Raw genomic sequence first — 18,325 nt, 5'->3', positions numbered from 1 at the left:
TAACCTGCAGAGGAGGCAGTATTTAGAAATACGGGGGTTCTTGCACAGCTGCGAGCGAGTTCCTACAGGGAAGGGCAGAGAGCTTGAGGCGTGAAGGGTGCACTCATGGGAGCAGAGCTGCCAGACCGTGTGAGGGGCCAGCGTGCTGAGGGTTGGGACTGGCCTGAGCCCAGATCTTTGATGCCTAGCAAGGAGAGGAGCTTCAGTATGTGAACCTGAGGGGAGGGACTTCAGAATTCAGCTCCTTTCACCAAAGTGTGGGGATGGCTGGATTTAGAAGTGGCATGCTTGGGAGTGAAGACAGATCCACCCCCATGCGGGTGGGCCTGAGAGGTGTTTGTTACAGGAATTGTAAGGGTGGAAAGGGTTCTGGAAAGGTCTGGCTCTTTCAGGAGAGAATGGAACAGTGCTTTTCACAGGTGGGAGTGCTGAGAGCCCAGAGCCTCACACACACTTCTCCAGAAGCACACGCTTCCTGTGACATGCGTTTAATTGGTGCTCAGTCGTGTGTCATCTGTGTAAGGTGTGCTAACTGGTGTGGTTTGTATCATTTTAAGGAAACCTACTTTGGAGCGTATACAGACTCCAGTGACAATGACTCTGTCCCGCTTGGAAGTACTGCCGAGTCTGCTTCAGAAGACGAGGCTGTCGAATCACAGGATTATTTTGGCTTACTTGGGAAAAGTGAGGGAGATCGTACATGGGCAGGAAAGCCCAAGCCACAGAGTGCTGTCCGCATTCTCCGTAGATCTTCTGCACGCACAGTGACGCCCAACAGAACGGAGCCTTTAGTGGCACTGCCCAAGGAACCTCTCACCCCCTTGTCCTCAGCCCAAGGAAGGCATTGGATAGCATCACCCAGATTTGTGAATGAACAGGAGACTTTCAATGTGGCAGAAAGGCAAGTGGGTATCGAGAAGCCAGGGAGTTCTGTTCAGGCTGGAAACACACTTCATAAGCCTGCTTGGAATCGGTGGGTTGAGATGCCATCTGTCAGCCTGACACAAGAGAAGGTCATTGGGGCTGAGGAGTCAGAGCCATCGTCGTCTCCCCTTGTTGAGAGGACACTGAGTGAGCTCAGTGGGGCTGAAGGAAAATCCCCATCATCAACAATGAAGAGATTGCCCCAGCCAGGATTTACCAAGTGTTCACTCACTGATGGGATCCCTTCTGAATCAGACCTGGCAACTGGTGCTGGCTGTTTTCAGAGATCTGGAGAAAGGGCAAAAGAAAGAGAAGCTGTGAGAGGGTCAATGTTAGGATCACCTGAGCCAGACAGCCCCAGCTCAGATGATGGGATGGAGGTGGTGGGGCTTGATGGTGAGGGCAGCTTTTCCTCCTCCTCTACCTCAGCATCTGTCTGCAGCAAGCCCCAGTCATCACGGCTGACACTTGTCAGCAATGCACACAACCCAGTGGAAGTCTTCCCTCGGCAAGTGTGTCACGCAGAACAGTTGCAGATGGGAACATTAGATGCCTTTCTTCTGCGTGCTGAGCCTCCCAGTTGTGCTGAACAAGAACATAACCCAGGGCAGAGTACACATGCTCTAAGTTCTGTGCTGGGGGCACCTGCTTTTAATGATCAGCAGAGCAGAAAGAAGGAAGGTACAAACATTTTAAAAGGCATGACCAAAATGTACTCACTTCCCCAGTCAGTATTTCGGAAGGCGACAAAAGATGGGCAGTGTGAGAGCCAGGGTCCAGTTCCACGGTTCACGCTCCGTCCGTCAGGTCTGACCACAGTGGCCTGCTCGCAGCCCGGCTCCGGCACAAGGGGCTCCGCTGTTGTTAGAAGCGCTTCATGGCACCACAGTGATGTACTAAGGAGAGCTGGTCGGGAAAGTCCTGTAGCCAGCTCTGAGTGTGAGCAGAAGGGGAGTCGCCAGTCAGAGAAGGGAGTACCGGCCTTGGGAGGTGGAGGGTTGACGAGCGAGCCAGAGCAGCCCAAGGGAAGGGCCCATGGTCCCCCGGCATCCAGGGCCTCTGCGGCTTTATTGCCCAACCAAGTGTCAGTCATCACAAAGCAGACAAGGCCCGAGAAGGCTCCGAGCGCCATCCTGGAGCAGAGGAGGCCACGTGGGGATGAGCAGACCTCGGCCACAGAGAGTCATACGAACACAGCTGGCGCCCTGCCCTCTGTAGCCGGACGAGCCAGGGCCATCCAGGAGGCAGCTGTGGTCAAAAGCCCTTCACCAGAAGTGTCTGCCTCTTGGGGAAAACCGGACGCTGGTTTTCCACGTGGTTCCTTACCAGCAGAGAGCTTTGATTATTCCACAGATGGCAGGGTGACTTTCTCTGCTGAGCACAGCCTTACCCAGAGCCAGGACTCTGAGAGCGAGTCTGCGCCGCGGGGGGAGCCGTGGAAATGCACACAGCCTCCCCCTGCGGTCAGGCTGGGCGCCACTAGGGTGCACAGTGAGGAGCTGCGCGCAGCTGAGGTCACAGAGTCCTGTAGAGCTGCAGGCCGAGCGGGCACTGAGGCCCCCGTGGTCACAGGTGGTGCTCCTAGCGCACCCCAGCGTGCAGCTGAAACTTTTCCTGAAAGCCGCCCTGCGCGCTCTTCACCACTTGGCAGTGCAGACGAGGAGGCCCAGGACGGACTCCAGAGTCGTCTTCCTGTGGCTTCCCGCTGCTCCACAGGCCTGCGCGATCCGGCCGGGGAGGACACGGAGCTGGAGGAGAGCGAGGCGTGCAGCTGCAGCGAAGGCGAGCGCGAGCTCGAGGCCGAGGGCACCGCGGGGGGCGGGCGGCAGCAGGCCGTGGGTGACTCGGGGAGGCATGTGGGAGACAGCAAGGCAGAGGCAGCCGAGGCAAGACCCTGCACAGATGTAGGCTTTCTGACCTCGGCTCTGCAGGACTTCAGCCTCAGCCCCTTTCCTGATCTAGACAGGCTGTCCACGTCAGAGGTGGTCATGTTTCTCCAAAGCTGCCAACTAAGGGATTACAGCTCAGGGGACTCGGTGTCGGAATGTTCTAGCAGAGGAACCCTGACTAAAGAGTGGAAGCAGAGTGCTGTGCTCTTGGGCAATCTTGGGAAGTGTGAGGAGGAGATGCTTGGGACCTCGGAGGAGTGGGTTGAAGCAGAAGATGATGATCCCTCTGAGAATTTCAGCCAGCATGGCCCGTGTTCTTTGGAAACTCTGTCCGCGGTTCTCACCAAGCTGGGGCGAGAACTGCATGCACACCGTGAGGACTGTAGCAGTGAGGATGCAGATCGCCCTGTTCTCCTAAGTGTGCACAGCAGCCCAACAGCTGACCATTTGGAGGCAGTGCCACTGGAGGAAACCCCCGCTCCCCATGCTCCAGAGCTGCCCCGGCCAGCAGTTGGGAACAGCACAGGCAGCTCGCCACGTGGTACATGTGATCCTGAGCACATTCAGAGCAGACTCAAGGAGGACTCCAATATCACCAAGTCTGCCAACAGTGTGGAGGGTGACCTGAAAGAACCTGGGCCACCATTGACTCTGAGCTCCTACTGTGAGGCCCCACTTAGGCCAGAGCAGAGTCGCAGCTGTGTGGCTGAGTCAGCGGTCCGGTACCGTATCTCCACAGTGACCTCCGAAGTTATAAACGTGGTTATAAACAAAAACCAGAATGTAGTTATTGAAAAGGGGGACAACTGGACGATCATCAGTGGGGTTGCCATCTCTCCAGGAATGGGACAGGTCCTGTGTGGTACTGTAGGGGATGGTCCCATTTCTCAGGATCAGGGGACACTGGACGCTAGTTCTGGTTCCGTGATGTCCAAGGAGAAGCCTATAGAGGCTGGCCACACTAGTGCCCTACTTCCAGAGCCTCCAGGTGGTAGCAACTTTCCAGGTTCCCAAGAAGATGTTTCCAGCACTGGTCAGAGTGCCAACTTTGATAAGAGTCGCTTGCGGAGCAGGCCCGTGAAGCCTAGCATATGGGTTAGCTCTCAGATATATGACCAGCTGGGGGAGACCGAGAGGGTTGTTGCTTTCGATCACACGTACTGTAACTGGAAGCTCGAGTCTGTCAGCAAAAGTAAAAATCGATCAAAAATCTCAAACAAAGATCAGTCCCCCAAGCCCGGGAAGACTTGGGGACTAAGCAGGGACGATGCTTGTCAGGGTGAAGTTAACCAGCCCTCGGGTGCCAGAGAGAGCACAAAACCTCTTCGGACCCAGGCCCAGCCCATCTTGGCCAATGCTGACACGTCTACCCCCATGGACTCTTCTCCCGACACCCTGAGCAAGATCCGCCAAGAGGTCGGGCCCCCATTGCCACCTCTTCTTGCTCCACTGATAGCCACACCTCCAAGGAGTTCCCAGCCAGTGTCCCCTGTGATATCAAGCTCAAGTCCCTCACCAGCTTCCCCTGCCAGTCACGTTTCCCCCTTGTGTGATATCTCAGGGCCTCCTGGGTTGTCTTCCTGGCCTGAAACAGCCCAGCAGGCTTCCTCACCAGGACCCTCTCCAGCTCCATCTCCTGCTGCAGGGGCTGCTGGAAGGATCGTATCCTCTCCTCTGCAGTTCTGCTCAGCCACACCCAAGCACGCACTTCCTGTGCCTGGCCGACTCCCACCCTGTGCCCCTGGCCATGCAGTGGTAGGAGGGACTCAAGAAAATTCTGTTAAAATCCTAGACACCATGTACCCAGAGCTGTCTGCCAGAGCCCGAACCCTCAACCTCCTCAAAGGGAACCTTCAGCTGTCTCGAGGTTCCTGTGTGGATGGGAAGGTGCTCATAGGGTTCAAAGCCATCACCTCCACCTCAACAGCTTTTGTCAAAACTAGGAGCAGCTGTGGTGGTGAAGGGAGCCAGAAGTCAAGAGACATGGGTACCCAGCAGGGCATGAGTGCCAAGAGAACTTCGTCAGCCTGTACGCTGAGGAGTGCTAAAAGACTACGCCTAGACAGTGAGTCCCCGGAACCAGAAAGCAGGGCCGTCTCTGCAGGAGTCAAGAACCTCCCAGGAACAGCCCCCCAGGCTGACCCAGTCACGGCAGAGGAGGGGCAAAGCGCCAGCCCAGGGGGTGGTCCAGCTTCTCCACTGCCTGGTGACCCCAAAGAAACCGTGGAGTCCCCTGATGAAGCCATAGCTCGGGCAATGAAGAAGGTCGCCGAGGCTGCTTTTGACCTGTTGCCTGTCATTCGCAGTCACGTGTATGTGGGGAATATCTCCAAAAAGCCTGTCATGAGAGACCAAGAGAAGGAAGTTGTGTATGAATTCAGCACAACAAAAAAGGTAGGTGGCCGCCTTTCTCCAGGTTATCAGGTGTGCTGTGTCCTCAGGTGCAGGGCCTGCCGGAGGCTGCCAGATGCCACCACACTGAGAGCAGTGTTCCTTCTAGCCAGCCTGTGTCCGTGCAGTGGAGTGGTGCACCGGGGCCACAGCCGCACCACAACCAAGCCCGAGGCTTGCCGAAGGCTGGCTGACTGTTTTCATTGCAGTGACTGAACCCGAGGCTTGCCGAAGGCTGGCTGTCACTATTTTCAGTGCTGTGACCGAACCCAAAACTTAGAGAAGGCTGACTGACTATTTTCAGTGCAGTGACCGAACCCAAAACTTACAGAAGGCTGACTGTCACTATTTTCAGTGCAGTGACAGAACCTGAGGCTTGCCGAAGGCTGACTGTCACTATTTTCAGTGCAGTGACCGAACCCAAAACTTACAGAAGGCTGACTGTCACTATTTTCAGTGCAGTGACTGAACCCAAAACTTACAGAAGGCTGACTGTCACTATTTTCAATGCAGTGACCAAACCCGGGGCTTGCCGAAGGCTGGCTGACTGTTTTCAGTGCAGTGACCGAACCCAAAGTTTGCAGAAGGCTGACTGTCACTATTTTCAGTGCAGTGACCGAACCCGAAGCCTGCCGAAGGCTGACTGTCACTATTTTCAGTGCAGTGACCAAACCCAAAACTTACAGAAGGCTGACTGTCACTATTTTCAGTGTGGTGACTGAACCCAAAGCTTGCAGAAGGCTGACTATTTTCAGTGTAGTGACTGAACCTGAAGCTTGCAGAAGGCTCACTGTGACTATTTTCAGCACCTCAGATTGCTGTTGCATGCTCCGTATTTTTCTGAATGAGAGACCAGGCAGTGGCCAGGGTCCCATGCCAGGTGCTTGGCTCTGGTCCGGCAGTGAGAGGACTTTGTGGACTCAGATGCACAGCTCGTTAGGACATCGACTAAGTGCACACAGTATTTCCATCGTGGTGTGGCTCATGGGGCGGTGCGTGTCTGCAGGCCCCAGGAGCCCTTGCAGCCTGAGCAGAAAGGGTGTGAGCATCCTTGAAGTCAGCACCACTTAATGCTCCTCTCTCTCCTCTGCAGGAGAAAGTCATGCACAGTGCTTGAAAATCTGGATCAGTAGATCAGTGAGAAGGGGATAGAGTTAGACAAGGGCTCTCATACTTGCTTGCATGCACGTGTACCCGCTCACGGCTCTTTTGGCAAAAAAAATCACTATTTACTCACGTGCTAGTCCTGTCAGAGACGGGGTGGGGGGGGGGTGCAGCTGTGCCGGTGGCATCTACAGCAGACATGGAAGGCTCTCCTCACTGCACTCACGGCTACCAGGCATGGCAGCCCAGGTACTGTTGGAGCCTGCCTTCTGGTGCTTGTGCGCTTTATGTTTCTAATAGATCATTGTAATTGTTACTTGTAGCTGTTTTTAGGTATCATAAAGATAACCTGTTAACCTCTTTTTCCAATCTAGCACTTAGCTGAGTGCTTACTGCGCTCTATTCTCTCAGAGCTGAAACTCGAGAAGACAGCTGAGGACCCCAGCTACCTCCACGCCCTGTGCAGAGTATATGTGGGCATTTGTCGGCAACTTGGAGACCTGGAAAGAGCTCGCTTGTTTTGTTACAGCATACTGAAGGAAGGTGTGTGTTAACTCCCCCTTACTCTTGCATCTGCGTTTTCAGTTGATTTAGAACAGAACACGCTGTGTACCTGTGGTACAGGGCATGGGTGACTGGTTCTCTCTGCCTGCACTGGTGTTCAGTAGGAGTGCTGACTTGAACTTACTGCTGTTCACTAGAGGCAAGGAGATGACCTCTCCTCACTGTTGCTGCTCCGGAGTCACAGGCAGTGGAGAGAGGAGCATGCATGCATTGGTCAGCGTCAGCCTATGCGGCTGGCCTAGCTGAAAGAAGGCAAAGGCACTCCCGAAGACAGAAGCCAGAGCCGTGCGTCAGGACCAGAAAGGGGAGGAGGCTCTCCTAGGTCTCTCAGTTCCCACTCAGGGATCCGATGTCAGCGGCCATTGCTCAGGCATTAGGGAACTGCACTAGTCACGGGAAGCTCAGCTTCGTTCTTGGCATGGGCTCTTTCACCTGCTTCCTTGTTCAGAAGCCATCACGGGATGTGTGCCACGTGTGAGGAACTCTGGGGTGACCAAAATCAAATGATGGTGTCCCCATCACAGTGACATTCCAGGAGCACGGTTAGCACAGAGAGACAGATGTGGGGCATCCAAGTCCTTTGGAATCACAGGCCTTCATCCTCACAGATGAGGAGTGCCTGTGCTCAGTTACCTCTTGTGTCCTCAGTTGTCCCAAGTACTCACCAGTCAGTTACCTCACACACCCTCAGTCGTCCCAAGTACTCACCGCTCAGTTACCTTACACCCTCAGTCGTCCCAAGTACTCAGTGCTCAGTTACCTCACACACCCTTAGTCGTCCCAAGTACTCAGTGCTCAGTTACCTCATACACCCTCAGTCGTCCCAAGTACTCACCGCTCAGTTACCTTACACCCTCAGTCGTCCCAAGTACTCAGTGCTCAGTTACCTCACACACCCTCAGTCATCCCGAGTACTCAGTGCTCAGTTACCTCACATCCTCAGTCATCCCAAGTACTTAGTGCTCAGTTACCTCACACACCCTCAGTCATCCCGAGTACTCAGTGCTCAGTTACACCCTCAGTCATCCCGAGTACTCAGTGCTCAGTTACCTCACACACCCTCAGTCATCCCAAGTACTCAGTGCTCAGTTACCTCATGCTCTCAGTCGTCCCAAGTACTCAGTGCTCAGTTACCTCACACACCCTCAGTCATCCCAAGTACTCAGTGCTCAGTTACCTCATGCTCTCAGTCGTCCCAAGTACTCAGTGCTCAGTTACCTCACACACCCTCAGTCATCCCAAGTACTCAGTGCTCAGTTACCTCACACACCCTCAGTCGTCCCAAGTACTCAGTGCTCAGTTACCTCACACACCCTCAGTCATCCCAAGTACTCAGTGCTCAGTTACCTCACACACCCTCAGTCATCCCAAGTACTCAGTGCTCAGTTACCTCATACTCTCAGTCCCTCACACCCTCAGTTGTCCCAACCACTGAGTTCTCCTTCGTCACACTTTTTTCTTTCTTCTCACTTTGTTTGCATCTTCTTTCCCTTCTTAGGTTGCACACTCCTTAACAGTCCTCTCCTGCTCTAGCCCACCCAGGAACATGCTTTGTCAGCTGCCACTAATCGTCTTCCAAGTTGGACTTGGAAAAGTCAGCTTGATGGGCCGAGAAGTCAGGGAAGCTTTCCTCAAAACTGAAGTTTTTTTTTTTTTTTTTTTTAAACTGAAGTTTTAAGGAATTGTTTTTGGTGGTGGTTTTTCAAGGCAGGCTTTTACTGTAGTCCAGGCCAACCTGAAATACACTCTGTAATGCCAGGCTGGCCTTGAATTCACAGCGATCCTCCTGCCCCAGCCTCCCAAGTGCTGGGATTGTATGCCACCATGCCTGGCTATGAACTGAATTTTTAATCTGAGATGTGAATGTGCATCAAAAACATTTAAGAGTGGGGATGAGAACTCCAGGCAGTATTTAAATAAGCAGCTGAAATAGTTTGAGTTACTGCTGCTTGCTGCCCAGTCTTTTTATCCACACAGCAGTAGACTATGAAGTAGGACAAGGAAATCACAGGTATAGCTTCCAAACAAATAGGGCAGAATTCTTCACATTGTCTGCCCTAGCCATATTGAAGTACCGGTACATCTCATAGAGCCTAACCAGGCATGGTAGTTCACACCTATAATCCCAGTACTTGGGAGGACATGGCGAGTGCATTGCTGTGAGTTCAAGGTCAGTCTGGTCTACTTAGCTGAAGACATACATTTTATTGTATTCTCACAAATTCGCCTTGTAGGTGTACATCCAACAGAAATAAATGCACATTCTCAGGTGGGCTCTATACTCAGCACTAGCCAGTAACTGGAAACGAATGTCCATGGCCAAGTGAGCAGAAAATAAATGATGGGCTATTAAACAGTGGAGTGCCACTTGGATGGATGAGCCTCCACCATCAGGTTGTACAGGGAGGACTAGACAGCAAGAGGAGAGTACATTGAACTAGTAAGGAATGTGGGAGGCATATGAGGTGGCTGCCTTTGTGTGGCTGGGACAGGATATCTGACCAAAAGCAGTGGGTGAGGAAAGGTTTGTTTTGGTTTACAGACTTGAAGGGAAATCATGACAACAAGGGAAGGATGGCACAAGCAGAGGCTGGGTGTCACCTCTGCCGCAGCAGGAGAGTGGGCCCTGCTCTAGCAAGGGCGTGCTGCTATGATGTGCCTAAACCCATTGCCAACAACACACTCCCTCCAGCAAGGCTCCACCTCCCAAATGGCCAGCAGCTGGGAAATGTGCATTCGGAACACATATTTCATGGGGGACACCTGATTTGAAGCCCCAGTGTGACAGTAAGCAGACCTGGGTCCTCTGCCTGGGAGTGAGAGTCACTGCTCAGGGTTGGGGCTGTGGCTGTGATGTGGACACAGGGTGTTGTACCACATCGAGAGAGGCAGTCAGCAGAGCAGGAGAGAGCGTCTGCACTGACGGGTGGTCTCCAAGGCAAACGCACTGTGCTTTGGAGGGAGCCCAGGCCTGTGGAATACAGGGAAATGTAGCAGAAAGGCAACGTTGAAGCTGGAGAAGTTTGGAGACGGGATGCTTTGCTTCTCTCTGTATAGGAAAGGGTTTTTGTTGCTTTTCCTTCTTTCGTACATTTTAGTGTATAAATTTAACTAAAGAAAGTGTGGCAAGCTACATGTGAATGCTTTGCTCCTATAATCCCAGCACTCAAGAGGCTGAAGTAGGAGGACTGCCATAACTTCAAGGCCAGTGGGAACTTTGTAGTGAGATTCAGGCCAGACTAGTCTCAGAATGAGACCCTGCTTCCAAACAGAACGCCGGGACCCAGAGAAACGGTTCAGTGGGAAAGTTTTTGTCATGCCACATCCACAAAAATGCTGCGGGATGTGCTGAGCCCTGTAAGCAGCCCTCAGGAGGTGGGGATGGGAGACATGGCCAGCTAATGAAACTAGCCAGGTTGCCAAGTCCTGGGTCCAGATAACGTCCTGTCTCAATCCCTAAGTTAGAGAGAGACCAAAGAAGGTATCTGACCTCAGCTTCTGACCTCCACATAATACGTGTGTCAGTACCCACACATGCACGCACACCCCCACACAGATGCACATGGAAAACACACGGATGAAAGAAAACACCCTCCCAAAATCAAGAGAGCAAAGCAAAGCCAGCCTGACAAAGGAGGAAGCAGAGCCAATTTTGAAGTAGCTGCCAGAGCTTTGTTTGGGCCGCCATGTCCACCCACACAGGGTGCCTTGCCAGGTACCCAAGAAATCTAATCCATTCATTGTTTTTAAAGTTGCTCCTGTTCTCTTTCTTTTAGATTTTCCGGAGTCTGAGAAGTTGACTCTGTTTATTGCAAATACATGGCTTGACATATTTCTCTCCCAGTCTGTGATCAGTCAAGCAATGCAGTTAGTAGCCAGGCACCGGGCCAAAGGAGAGGTTCAGAACTGCCTACGAGCCTTCTTGTGCTGGGAAAAGGTGAGCTTCGTCTTCATGTCCCACTGTGTCGCCTGCAGGTTGCTAACCTCACTGCTTCATCTCTTGTTGCTTGTTGCCTGAGATTTCTGTCAGCTGTGAAACCTTCATTGGCTTTATACGTTGAGCATTCCTAATCTGAAAATCTACCATGCTCCACATCCAATCTGAGGACTCTAAGGTTAAATTTCAAAATGCCTCCTCAGCCTACATGGCCACAATGGCAAGGTTCCTCCTGCTGGCCTGTCTTGGAGCCTCCTCCGCACTGACTGCGCAGGCGAGGCCCTTTCTGTGTGCAGGAAGGAGTGGCTGTTACAAATCACCACTCCTCATGTCCGAGGCTGGCAGTTGTCCATCCTTTTACAGAACCTTACATATGTCAGTCTTGGTCCAGTTATAAGTCAGCCAGCAGTTGCAGAATCAACAGTGCCTTTCTCTGACCACTGGCAACGTAATGTTCTTGCTGGTCGCTGTCCTAAGTGATCAGTCTCTTTGAAATTTCAGCAGGTTGGTTGTAGTCAGCATCTGAAGTAGTCATGAACATAAGCTAACTTCCTCAGAAGAGCTTCAGATCCACCTTTGGGTCTAAGAAGCAGCATGTCTCTCAGCACTTAGCCTGCATGCTGCACGTCGAGGACTCGGTCTTAACGCCGACGTCGTGCGCTCGAGCGCTCCGTCCTGTGTGGGACACAGCGCCAGCGACGCTCGGACAGGCTGTCCTGTGCAGGCTCGCCGCTGACCAAGACCTCAGTGTCACACAGGCGCTGCCACGCGCACGTGATGAGCAGCAAGTCAGGTTGCAGTCACTGATGCCCTTTTGGCCACGTTTCACTGTCAAGTAGACTTGGGGGTCGTGATTTGGACACAGATTCCAGAATAGCAGGCTTGAAAGACTTTCGGGGCGCTCCTGCGCAAACATGGGCCAACGTGCTGAGGCCTCTTATTGAAGCTGCAAGCCTGTATTCTACACACATGTGTACTGTTTTCTACTAGAGCTCACGTGTAACATTGGTAGAGATGTTAAATGTTTAACAACCCTCAGAATTACACACACAACTTCTTCTAAAGACCCCCGAGGGTCTCCACGGGGCACATGAAGTGTTTGTCCACAAGAAGACTGACTTGTGAGTGTTTGTAATTGTAAAAGCCTTGGTAAATCGAGCTGGAGATAAGCCATATGCCTGTCCATGGGTGAGCTCACTAATGATCAGTTGGTGGTTGTTACTCAGCAATAAAATGGAAGGCTTGAGCTCTAACATAGGTGACAAATGAGTGTAAAAACAAAAATATATATATATATGTATATATATGTATATGTATAGATATATGAGTGTTCATAAAAGTAAAAGAAGCAAGCGTGTACACAGGTGGAATTGTCCAGTATGTTAGGTCTAATTTTGTCAATTTGTGGAGGGCAGGCTGACCTCCAGGCCGAGGTGACAAGAGTTACAGGTGTTTCTAAAGGCTAGGCTATTATTTATTGTTACTGAAGGTACAACTTAAACACTGTGATTGGAATTGATGAAGATGGCTGTTCTTGTCTGAATTACTGCTAACTTCTTTGCTATATGGTGAGAAATCTGATTTGGCCTATAGATTTTTAACTCCTTATCAGCTAACAGTACAGGTCATCTCAGGCCGCCTGTTGTAGCCAGTGTAGTTTCCTGTTCAAGACACAGCATCTCAGACTGAACATGATCACTTGTTGGCTGCTTGGTGTCGCCTTTGAGGGGACTGGCAGCGTAAGATGCACCATATTTAAGTCTAGATGTCATCTTTTAAATGTATTTATCTTTTCATTTGCTAGAATGCTCCTGTAGATGTGGGCATCATGGTCTCTAAGCTGCTTTTGACCGTACAGTTGTGCCCCAAAACAGAATTTCAGTCCAGTGAAAAGTTTGGTGAAGACCTAAGTGACAGCATCTGGGAGTACGTCCTTGCCATCGACCTGCTGTGCTGCCATCAGAAGTGGGTGTGGACGCACGACCATGTCATCAGGTCAGCTGCTTGCTCGTCCAGGGAAATGGGGAGGCTCTGCCAAATGCTCAATCCTGGTTTGCAGCATCTGTTTCCGTTCTGTTTTACTTTTTAACACAAACATCTAAAGCACAAATAGCATCTTTATTGTGATGAGCATTAATAAAACTGCACACACGTGGTGAGCAACGTGTCTGAAGACGATGAGTTGGTTGTGTGCAGGCGCGTGGCTGGAAAGGTTTGGGATACTGACCCTGGACAGCGACAGAGCTGAGTGTCCAGCCCGCCTACAAGAAGGGGTCTCTGTAGACTCCTCTTCTCCCGGGAGCCCAGGAAGCAGGCCCTTCTGTTTCCAGTTACGGGTGTGTAGCCTGAGCTGGCATGCCCCGGCACCATGGCCAGGGTTTGTCCTGGGTGTGCTGTGTTTTCTCGCCACGTGGTTTCCATGTGCCAACAGGAGTGTCTGGAAGAGACAGTTACATAGCAAGCATTACCTGGTGACAATGTTTACAGTGCGTTTTGTTTACCATTTTCCTTTCAGTTTGTCTGCACTTAACTTTCTCAGTCATGTTATGAAGGCTGTGCAGAAAGCCAGAGAAAGGAAAGAAATGGCCTGTGTGCAGTGTGCCATGCTTACTGTCCCCTGGCTTTGCTCATCTTGCACACATGGCCTTGTCACCTCCCTGTTAACTGCGTTTCTGGGATTGGGGTGCCTTGGTGCCTGGAGGCAGCCCTTCCTGATTCTTTGACTTGGGGACACTAACAGTTACACTAAGGTAAACACGCAATCATGGATGAGCATTGGTTAACAATTGGCACCACTGGGAACTCAGATACTGAGGTGCTGCGTGGGGTGGAGGTTTCCAACGCCTCTTCATCGAAGTTAAAGTTAAAATGTTGCCTTCTCAATGCTGCACTTTTAAAACTCACCGTGTGTGGACCGTGTGTGCGATTGGTTACCGTGGGACAGTGACGCTGAGCACACCCTCTGTCGTGTTGTTTCCCAGTAAGGAGCTGTGGCCTGTGATGGACAAGTGGGTAAAATTCAGGAAAGGACATGTGAACATCACATACACCCCTGATGTCATTGTGGCGTCCATACTGAGGCTGATTGGTGAGTTGTCCTTCTGACTGCTTCGAGTCCTCTTGCTTTTGGTGCTGTCTTCATGGAGGGGTGGGAATACGTGAATGTGGGTGCTAGTAACACGTTATGGGACCTAATGTAGGGCTGTGGTGATGAGTGCTGACTTCATGGAGGAATGGGAATACGTGAATGTGGATGCTAGTAACACGTTACATGACCTAATGTAGGGCTGTGGTGATGAGTGCTGACTTCATGGAGGGATGGGAACACGTGAATGTGGATGCTAGTAACATGTCACGTGACCTAAGGTAGGGCTGTGGTAACGAGTGCTGACTTCGATTCCTCCCCACGTCTCTAACAGTCGGGCCACGCGCGCACACTCAGTGCCCTGGTCACGCTTTCTCGTAACCAGGTGCACTTTCCATCTCTGTCACAGGCAAAGATGATCCTCAGTAGTGTGACTTCTAGTCTTCCAGATATGGCCATCACTACACATACACAGACCATCTTCAGTCTGCTTTTGGATATACCCATCCCATGCTTTGATACTTGCCAGTAAGGGTCACTTCAGAGAATACAGAAGTCACTGTTGAGGAATTCTCAACGTGAGGCTAGCTGCTCCTTTCTTCTGCAGGTCTGAGCTGACCTCTATGCCATGTGGCTTTACTCCTTCCTAGAGCTCAAAATTTGTATTATTTTTTCTTCTGTCTCTGTCTCTGGCAAGCAGCACCTGAAGCCGCAGCATTGTCGGTGATGAGTTACGTCACTGTCAGACTCACATACTTTAGAACTGACCTCTCCCTGCCTGTGGGGAACCAGAGTCGCTGCCTGGCTTACAGCCCTTTGGATTTTAATTAGCTAACACTCAGAGACAACACGACTTAAGATGAAGTTGGAACTGGTTTTGTTACTGCTTCAACAAATAGTCATTCGTCCAGTGTGTGACACTCACAGCTAGTGTAGTGACATTGTGCTGCTACCTACATACATAGAATGATGGCAGACAAAAGCCTGGCTTAATGAAAAATGCACTTGGCATTACGTTACCTACCAGGCAGACAGGAGAAGTGTAGACTGGAGAAACGTCACACAGTGAGCAGGCTCCTCTACCAGTGTGTGTGGTCAGTCTCAGAAGGGCCTTGCTTATCCTTACTTTGGAAACTGTAAGGAACACAAAAGGCTTCTGTACCTGTATACCAGGGTTGTCATCTTGTGGAAGAAAAGAATGAAAAGAAAGTGATAGCTGGTTGGAAGCAGTAGTATTCTGCTTTGGAACTGTTCTCCCCACAAACATTTTGCCTATGGGAGGCTCAGGTACCAGGGAGTCTCGGCAGTGCCACGTCGTCTGCACCCAGCTCCGGCTGAGTGGCTTCCCTCCACCTGCAGCAGTGGCTCTCACTCTGCTTGGCTCAGGCCCTTGTACGCCATTCATATAGTTGAGATCTCCAGAGCACTCTGTTCTAGCATGTTCTCCGTGTTCTGTCAGTGCTTAGTGCTTTGGAAATTCAACTGAAGTTTGGAAATACTTTTCATTAAAATTAACAATGAGCTAATTAACGTGTTCTGAAACAAAATAAAAATCAGTGGGAATAAATAGGTTTGTTTGCCCTTTTGCAAGCCTTATAACTAAGATCCTTACATGAAGTCAATCTCGTATAGAAGCGTGGTTGATGGGAGAGTATTTTAATAGCCTTTTCCAACAATTCTAGATGCTCCTTTTGAGTACTATGTAGAAGTTAACAGAGAATTTTTTTTTTTCTGAGATGGGGTCAGACCCATGCTGAAGTAGTGAGCCTCCAGGATTAGCTGCATTGGGAAGACTTCCCTGCTGTAGCAGCATGTGAAGGTGTCTCTCTCCCCATTTGAAGCTTTGTAAGATGCAGTGCTCACTTGGAGAGAAATTGGTGTAAACACACCTTCCAAAAGACGTCTGGAGCAGCCTCACATTCTTGGTGTTGGGTGCAGCTCAGCATAGTCGCTAGAAATGCTTTCTGGAGCTGGACTCTGTTGAGAAATTCAGATCTGCCTTTGACCACAAGATAACTGTCCTTGGCGTTGCAGCCTGCCAGTTACTTTTGAGAACTCACTCCCGGTTCCCAGTAGGCAGAGGCTTAGTGAAAGTAGGGTGGTGTGGGCACACAGCTGTGAGGGAGCATGTGTGTACTTCCTTGGCCATTTCTGGCCCATGGCATAGTGCTTCAGGGTCCAGTACCCACTAGAAGGGAGGATTGTGGCTACTCTGTCAAGCACATTTATTCTTCAGTGGGATGGGGTTTCTTGGCTGCAAACAGCTTGTGATGACAGTGTCTGGCAGGACTCTGTCTCTCATCACTGGACACAAGGCACAGAGCTGTGTAGCACTGATGTGAGTGAGGTCAGCTGACGAGACGCCACAGAGTCTGGCCAGACTAAAGAGTTGTTCTGCATCATAACAGTTGTCACCAGAGTGTGCTGGTGGGACAGGTCTTCCCTGTTTACCTGACAGAATCATCTCATACTCTTCCTGGCAAAACTGTTGTGTCCTGTAAGTCCCCCTCTGTGGATTTTGTCTGAGCGGGGCAGAGATGCCGAGCCTCCTCAATAGCACCTCCTGGCAGGCCTGGTGCTTTCCCACAGCACTTGTTCTTACATAGTCGTGGGCCCAGTTTAACTTGAGGTCAGGATCTTCAGACTTATGGTAATTATGATTAATGGAATAAATCACAAATTCCCAATTCTCATGAAAAGTCAACCTGTAACTATTATACATTTTGTTTCCCCTAGGTCGTTTAGGCCAGTTGGGTTTGAAGGAAGGATTTCCAACTGCTGTGAGAAATATTAGTTCGGTTATTGGTATGTTCATACAACATGCTCGGGATGAAGGTAAAATCACATTTAACTTCCCTTGTGTTTCTCATACTGCTGAACCTTTCTCTCGGTCTGTGCTCTGCACTGCGCTCTGCTTGTCTGTCTACAAGGCACCAAGCAAGCACTTGAGCTGTCGCTCTGAGTGGTGTGGCTGGGTGTCCAGGGCAGTAGTACTTGACCACAGTGGGTGGTGCTTCTCTGAAAAGGAGGGGGTTCTTCTTCCCGACTGCTGGCCTTTAGTCTTAGATGCTGTGTACCCCAAGACTTTGCTGAGGCCCGACCAAGACATGCTGTGTGACATTGCAGCCAGCCATCAGCAGTGCACGCATCAGGAGAAGAAAGTAAGGCAGGAAACCTTGGGAGCGAGTCCTACGTTGGGATTCCATTTATTTATGGCATAGCATTCAGTTTTGTATTTTATTTGTGTCAGGGAAGAGCTTCACCCAGGGGAACCTGACAAGTGAGGAGTCTGAATTCTACTTTGAATATCACGCAGGCAGGGAATAACGTAGTGAAACAGCTTCGAGCATGTGCACGGAGTGACGACATAAGTGTAACGTGATAGGGTTTGGACTGGAGTTCACCAAGGGAGACTTGATGTGCCACTTAAAAAGTACAGCCAGGAGGAGTGCCAGCCCTGTGTACAAACTCCCGAAGATCTGAGAAACGGCACCCCAGTGTACAAACTCCTGAAGATCTGAGAAACACCACCCCAGTGTACAAACTCCCAAAGATCTGGGAAATGCCACCCTGGTGTACAAACTCCCGAAGATCTGAGAAACGACACCCCGGTGTACAAACTCCCAAAGATCTGAAAAACGCCACCCCAGTGTACAAACTCCGGAAGATCTGGGAAACGCCACCCCGGTGTACAAACTCCGGAAGATCTGAGAAACTCCACCCCGGTGTACAAACTCCCAAAGATCTGAGAAACGCCACCCCAGTGTACAAACTCCCGAAGATCTGGGAAACGCCACCCCGGTGTACAAACTCCGGAAGATCTGAGAAACGCCACCCCGGTGTACAAACTCCCAAAGAACTGGGAAACGCCACGCCGGTGTACAAACTCCCGAAGATCTGGGAAACGCCACCCCGGTGTACAAACCCCCGAAGATCTGAGAAATGACACCCCAGTGTAAAAACCCTCGAAGATCTGGGAAAGGACACCCCGGTGTACAAACCCCTGAAGATCTGAGAAACGCCACCCCGGTGTAAAAACCCTCGAAGATCTGAGAAACACCACCCCGGTGTACAAACCCCCAAAGATCTGAGAAACGACACCCCAGTATAAAAACCCTCGAAGATCTGGGAAACGACACCCGGTGTAAAAACCCTCGAAGATCTGAGAAACACCACCCCGGTGTACAAACCCCCGAAGATCTGAGAAACAACACCCCGGTGTAAAAACCCTCGAAGATCTGGGAAACGCCACTCCGGTGTACAAACTCCTGAAGATCTGAGAACCACCAGCCCGGTGTACAAACCCCCGAAGATCTGAGAAACGCCACCCCTGCTGTAGAAACTCTGGAAGATCTGAGAAACACCACCCCGGTGTACAAACTCCCGAAGATCTGGGAAACACCAGCCCGGTGTACAAACTCCCGAAGATCT

The 18,325-nt window shown here is 51.0% G+C and overlaps 1 protein-coding gene across 4 annotated transcripts in view; it reads left to right on the top strand.

Moving 5' to 3' along the window:
• The window catches only part of Ice1 (interactor of little elongation complex ELL subunit 1), a 48,718-nt gene that overhangs the window by 27,309 nt on the left and 3,084 nt on the right, over window positions 1–18,325 (top strand). For 2 of the 4 annotated variants that reach the window (XM_045138899.1, XM_045138901.1), the window contains 6 exons: window positions 558–5,207; window positions 6,683–6,851; window positions 10,649–10,809; window positions 12,614–12,804; window positions 13,791–13,897; window positions 16,631–16,729. In XM_045138899.1, coding sequence (XP_044994834.1) covers window positions 558–5,207; window positions 6,683–6,851; window positions 10,649–10,809; window positions 12,614–12,804; window positions 13,791–13,897; window positions 16,631–16,729 — 5,377 coding nt within the window. Of the gene's footprint in view, window positions 1–557; window positions 5,208–6,680; window positions 6,852–10,648; window positions 10,810–12,613; window positions 12,805–13,790; window positions 13,898–16,630; window positions 16,730–18,325 lie in introns of those variants that run through there. The other 2 variants (XR_006634416.1, XM_045138900.1) reach the window with 2 other exon arrangements.

This window comes from Jaculus jaculus, chromosome 20 (genome assembly GCF_020740685.1).
Source record: "Jaculus jaculus isolate mJacJac1 chromosome 20, mJacJac1.mat.Y.cur, whole genome shotgun sequence".
Taxonomy (NCBI): domain Eukaryota; kingdom Metazoa; phylum Chordata; class Mammalia; order Rodentia; family Dipodidae; genus Jaculus; species Jaculus jaculus.
This window is presented reverse-complemented; position numbering and strand designations above follow the sequence as displayed.